This window comes from Dendropsophus ebraccatus, chromosome 4 (genome assembly GCF_027789765.1).
Source record: "Dendropsophus ebraccatus isolate aDenEbr1 chromosome 4, aDenEbr1.pat, whole genome shotgun sequence".
Taxonomy (NCBI): domain Eukaryota; kingdom Metazoa; phylum Chordata; class Amphibia; order Anura; family Hylidae; genus Dendropsophus; species Dendropsophus ebraccatus.
In genome coordinates, this window is record NC_091457.1 from 20,472,778 (window position 1) to 20,479,136 (window position 6,359).

The window sequence follows — 6,359 nt, forward strand, 5'->3', positions numbered from 1 at the left end:
CTTTGCTCTATCAGTTCCTTTACTTTATATGGATAGTGTCCTGCACTGTGACTCTCCTTGTCCACAGCGTGGGTTGAGATGATCTCTGACTTGCTAGTGAAGGGTTTAACACTGCATAGTGTTGAGTGGAGTTAATTGAGAAGAAACTGTAGGTTGCATGTGCCTAGGTCTGCTTCTAACTGCACACTGAGACTGGGGACCTGGCAGAGGGCCAGGGCCCAACTGAACTGCTGTAGAGAGCGTTCTGGCTTGTGTCCTTCCTCTACAGAGTCTAGTGACAAAAGACACTACACTTTCTCTACCTATGTGACTTCCTATCTACAGCCCCTGTAAGGTGTGCTATGAATGGGTGAAGAGTACATTAGTGAGAAGTAAAGAGAGAAATGATAAGATAGAAGAAGAAAGTACTTTCATTGGTCTATAGATCCATGTGACATATAAACAAACAATAACCCCTTCAGTACTACAGCTGTGCAATAACTGAATACACATACTTACAACAGTGACATCTTGTGGCAAAACTTTAACACTCTATCACCACTTCCACACAAAAAGTACAGGCTTTTACGAAGGTTGTAACTAGGGATGGTCCGAACCTGGTTCGGTTTGGGTTCGTACGAACCCGAACTCTCGGCAATGATTAACGCTGTCTGCCCGCTCCATGGAGAGGGTGGATACAGCGGGAGGACCGCCTGGAAGACTGAGATACAGCCCTAGTCATAGGCTGTATCCCAGTTTTCCAGGCGGTCCTCCCGCTGTATCCACCCTCGGCACGGAGCGGGCAGACAGCGGGAATGTGATGCCTAGAGTTCAGGTTCATACAAACCCGAACCTCGGCAGGTTCGGACCATCCCTAGTTGTAACCAATAGCAACACCAGTGGTGGGACACCACACATGGATACAACCACGCCAGGTCCGTACTGTGTAGAAGCCCTATTGGATCAGAATGGGGGTTGCATGCAGTATCGCCCCTGCATGGTCGTATCCATGGATACCTGAAATTCTTGCAGCAGAGTGGATGTTACGCTGATGGGCTGAGTGTACTCCATGACAGGTACACTATAGAGGTGTAAGCAGCCTGCAGGTAATGTGTATAATGGAAGATACAGGAGATTGCTACTCTAGTGCCCGAGCAAGTTATACCAAGAGATAACTCCCATCATGGTATTAGAGAGCTGTGGATGATGGAAGTTGTTTGGGCAAAACCTGTAGCACTCTCCAGGTACTCCTTCCTGTCTGATCTGGAGTCCAGTCTGATCTCTAGTCCAATAAATAGGAAACCGGCGAGCTTTAAGAGGTGATGTGTATAGTGTGTGAGCTGCTGGGGGGCTAAGGAAAAAATTGCTAAGGAACTCAGTGGAATTTTTTTCCTTCAAATCAACTGGTATCAGAAAATTATATAAATTTGTAATTTACTTCCATTTAAAAATCTCAAGTCTTCCAGTACTTATCAGCAGCTGTATGTCCTACAGGAAGAGATGTATTCTTTCCAGTCTGACATAGTGCTCACTGCTGCCACCTCTGTCCATGTCAGGAACTGTCGAGATCAGAAGAGGTTTTTTTATATGGGGATTTGCTACTGATCTGGACAGTTCCTGACATGGACAGAGGTGGCAGCAGAGAGCACTGTGTCAGATGAACTGGGATCCAGTCTGGGGTCTGATAATCTGGGGGGCTGGCTACCATGATACCATGCAGCTTAGGGCTGGCTCTGTGGGGTTGGTGCTTTACCTCTCGGTGCACTGATCCTCCAGCCAGAAACTCAAGAGGTGTAAAGTACAGTCCCCAATGCACCAAACACTCTCATAAGTATATCCAGAAAAGAATAAGATTTTGCTCTTAGTTTCTCTTTACAAATTGGTGTCATAGAGAATAATGTATATTACAAGTGTGAGAATTTCTCCCATTTATTTTTCCCTCTTTTAGGAGGTCCCAGCGGTGTCCGACCATCCGGCAGCCAGAGCACCATCTCTAGCACCATCCGGAAGAGACTGCAGTTCCACCATGTGCTCGGCGAAGGGAATTACGGGAAGGTCGTGTTGGCAGAAGACATCGTCACCAGCCAACGATTCGCGGTGAAGGTCATCATGAAGCGACTCCTGCTAGAAGACATCGAGGAGGCGGATGTGATGGTGGAGAACCGAGTGCTACAGCTGGCATCTGGGAGCCCCTTCCTGGTCCACGCAGATTTTGCATTCCAGACCAAGATGCTTGTTCTACTTGGGCTGGAATACGTGAGCTGCGGGGACTTCGACCAATTCCTGAAGATGAACGGGCGGCTGAACATCCCCAGCGCAAGATTCTACGCCGCTGAGCTCGTGTGTGGCATCCAGTATCTCCACGCAAGAGGCGTCATCCACCGAGACCTCAAGCCCGAGAACATCCTGGTGGCGGAAACAGGGCATGTGAAGATCACGGATTTCGGCCTCGCCCTTGAGAACATCTTCGGAGACCGAAAAGCCACCGAATGCGCTGGGACCAAAGGCTACATGGCTCCTGAGATGCTGGCGGAGGAGGGATATGGTGCCGGAGCAGACTGGTTTTCCTTTGGTGTCATCATGAACAAAATGGTCACCGGACGACGCGAATACCACCCAGCGCTCTTTGATGACACCAGCTCCGGCGCCGAAGACTTCATCATACAGGTCAGTGTCTTACTATTATAGGTTACGTATATCGTACATGTTACGGCTATGTTCCCACAATGTCTTTTTGGGCATAATAACTGCTGTTATTGTATAGTGATGGCGGCACATAATGTTCATGAACATTACATGCGGTCGTTATTATCAGAAATCGGCAATTATTATACCAAAAAAAGTTTTAGTATAACATGGTAGATTTGTCACTTACAGCTTCCCAGAGATTCACACCCAGCTTTTCTCCTTCCAGCTCCTCCAGAGAGATCCTGCTCAGCGCTTGGGAGTCGCCCAGAACATCAGAGAACATCCGTTTTTCCAGTGCATCGATTGGGTCTCGGTGGAAGCCCTCGGGATGACCCCACCAAACAACCCTGAGGTAAGTAAACCATCTAAGAAGCCTCAGCGAAAGACCAAGAAGGCCAAGAAGAGGGAGAAGTTCCGTCTTTCCACCATGGAGGCAGACGAGGTCAAGAAGAAGCACTTGTCACCCAAGGACCAGGCCGAATTCCGAGGATTTTCCTTCGTCACCTCGAAGATCTTTGGCTGAACACAAACTCCAACGTCATCGGAGCGAGCGGACACCCTGAACACCTTGCAGAAGAGGATCCAAAGCCTGAAGACCATGAAGAGCGGACCCCCAAGCACCATCAGATGTCTTCTGCATCACCAAGGACACCGACACCTGCAGGCAGGAAGGAAGGAAACAGGAAGAAGAACATGGACGGACCCCTGCACAACAAGCCAGTAGGCTGGCACCACCACAGGTAGGTGGAGGCGCTATAAGATCTGCGCTGTATGAGGCATGTAGGAGATTTGTTACACCGGTGACCAGATTTCCTCCCATCCATGACCGCACCAGCTCCTAGTGCTGTGCTGGATGAGAGAGAAATAAACTGATTTTGTGTTTTTTATTCCATGCCTCTAATAATTCCATCCTTCTGGTACTATATACAGACGTATACTCTGTGTATAGTACAGGAATATATACCGGTGATTGGATTTCCCTGGGTCAATGACAATGCTGTCATGGGTCTGGGGAAAGAGGTGAGAGATGGCCGGCTATTAAGGGGTGGAGGAGGCCGGATTTTTTTTTTCCTTTAAGTCTTATCTTAAAGAAAAAAAAAATAGCACTTACCATCTGTGTACTACTTACCCTCACTCCTGAGTTCAGGTTCGGCTCCCATGATGCCATTCGGCTCCCAGTGCGTCATTATCCGGCTCCCCTTACAAGCTCCAGCTCTTGGCTGGAGAGCAGCAGATGGCTTACAGCTTGATCAGCCAATCAGAGCTGAGTAAGTGGAGTCATCTGGCGACATAGTAGAAAGGGGCGGGTCTATCTAAGGGACGGAAGTTAGGCCGCCTCCCCTTTGAATACATTTGATGGCAACATCAACACAAAATGGCGACCTGTGGTCGAGGGGGAAATAGGGAAGAGGGGCAGATACCTAACCAAAACACATTATAAAGTTATAAACTCTGTAATGTGTTATAAATGCTGGATAAATGATTTTCGCTGGAGTCGTCCTTTAACCTCTTAAGGATCGGGCAAATTTTTTTTTTGTACTTCTGTTTTTTCCTCCTTGTGTATAAAAGTCCATAGCACTTGTATTTTTTCACCTACAGACATATGGAGTCTTATTTTTTCGGAAACCAATCGTAATTTGCAATTATTTTTCCATAAAATATTCTGCAAAAACGACAAAAATTACATGCGCTGTGAAAAAGAAAAAAGCTTGTTTAAATTTTTAGGTGGGTTTCATCTTTTCGCCATTCGTCTTGTGGTAAACCTGACCTGTTATCTATGTTCCTCAAGTCAGAGCAATTACAACTTAAATAACTTTAGTGTTATGTTACTGCATTAAGAAAAAAAAACCTTTTAAAAAAAATAACTAAATGTGTATAAAATTACTCTATTACCGTCCTTATGAGGCTTTTATGTTTTGGTCTATGCGGCTATATGAGACGTCATTTTTTACCATTATAAGGCTGCTGTGGATGTCAGTGTTGAGAAGTCAGAATTGAAGTCACTCTTAAAGGGCCGTTACCGAATTAGCTGTTAAAGGGTCAGCAACAAGGTTGCTCTTAAAGGGATGACACCAAAGTCTCTCTTAGAAGGTTGGCACCAAAGTCATTCTTAAAGGGACGGTACCAAAGTTGCTCATAAAGTGCCAGTGTCAAAGTCACTCATAAAATTAACAGTATCGAAGTCGCTCTTTAAGGCATAGTACCAAGGTTGCTCTTAAAGGTGCAGTACCAAAGCCGCTCTTAAAGAAGTGGTACCAAAGTCGCTCTCAAAGGGGCGGTACCAAAGTCGCTTTTATAAGGACAGTACCAAAGTCACTCTTAAAGGGCTGGAACCAAATTTGCTCTTAAAGGGGTGGTACCAAAGTTGCTTTTAAAGGGACGGTACCAAGGCAGCTCTTAAAGGGGTGGTAGCAAAGTCGTTCTTAAAGGGGCGGTACCAAAGTAGTTGTTAAAGGGGTGGTACCAGAGTCGCTCTTAAAGGGCTAGTACCAAAGTAGCTCTTAAAGGGTTGGTACCGAAGTTGCTTTTAAAGGAGCAGTACCAAAACAACTCTTGAAGGGGTGGTACCAATGCCGCTCTTAAAGGAAGTGGTACCAAAGTCGCTCTTAAATCGACGGTGCCAAAAGCATTTGGAAAGGGACGGTACCAGAGTCGCTCTTAAAAACAGAGCCAATTTCTGTTTTTGCGTTTTCGTTTTTTCCTCCTTGTGTTTAAAAGGCCATAACACTTGCATTTTTTCACCTAGAAACCCACCTGATTTTTTGCGTCACTAATTGTACTTTGCAATGACAGGCTGAATTTTTGCATATAATATGCTGTGAAGCCAGAAAAAAAAGATATGCGCAGTGAAATTGAAAAAAAATTGCAATTCTTTTTCTTATTTTTTTTTTCGTTTTCACGCCATTTGTCCTATGTAAAAATTAGAAGTAATATACGTTCCTCAAGTCGGTACGATTAAAATGATATGAAACTTGCATAACTTTTATATTGTTTGATGGTTTTTAAAAAAATAAAACCTTCTACAGATAAGAAAACATTCCTTAAAATTGCTCCCATGCTTATAACGCTTTTATCCTTTGGTCTATGGGGCTGATTGAGGTGTAATTTTTTGCGCCATGATGTGTTCTTTCTATCGGTACCTTGATTGCGCATATGTAACTTTTTGATCGCTTTTTATTACAATGTTTCTGGATTTGATGCAACCAAAAATGCAAAATTTTTGCACTTTGGCGGGTCTTTGCGCTTACACTGTTTACTGTGCGAGATCAGGAATGTGCTAAATTAATAGTTCACGCGATTATGCACGCGGCGATAACAAACATGTTTATTTATTTATTTTTAATTATAAAATGGGAGAAGGGGGGTGATTCAGACTTTTATTAGCGGAGGGGTTTTTTATTAATGAAAACACTTAATTTTTTTTACACATACACAGTAATTAGAAGTCCGCCTGGGGGATTCTAATACAACTAACCTGATCTCTCATGGAGATTAGTGTAGCTGTATAACACAGCACAGATCCATGAGATCGGTGCTCTATTGCTTTGGCCTGCTGCAGACCATTGCAATAGAATACCGAGCCGGGATCAGCGTCATTTCGACGCTGAGGCCCGGCTCGGAGAGATAAAGGGATCCACCCCTCCGTGATCGCTGCATCTAGCGGTCCTAATTAGCGGTCCTAATAGCCGCAG

At 45.0% G+C, this 6,359-nt stretch overlaps 1 protein-coding gene across 1 annotated transcript; it reads left to right on the top strand.

Annotated features, from left to right (window-relative positions):
- Positions 1–895: 895 nt before the first annotated feature.
- Positions 896–3,190, top strand: LOC138789210 (protein kinase C delta type-like). Its single transcript, XM_069967819.1, has 3 exons — positions 896–914; positions 1,928–2,646; positions 2,894–3,190. The coding sequence occupies exons 1-3, from the start codon at positions 896–898 to the stop codon at positions 3,188–3,190; spliced, it is 1,035 nt and encodes a 344-aa protein (XP_069823920.1).
- Positions 3,191–6,359: the final 3,169 nt, after the last annotated feature.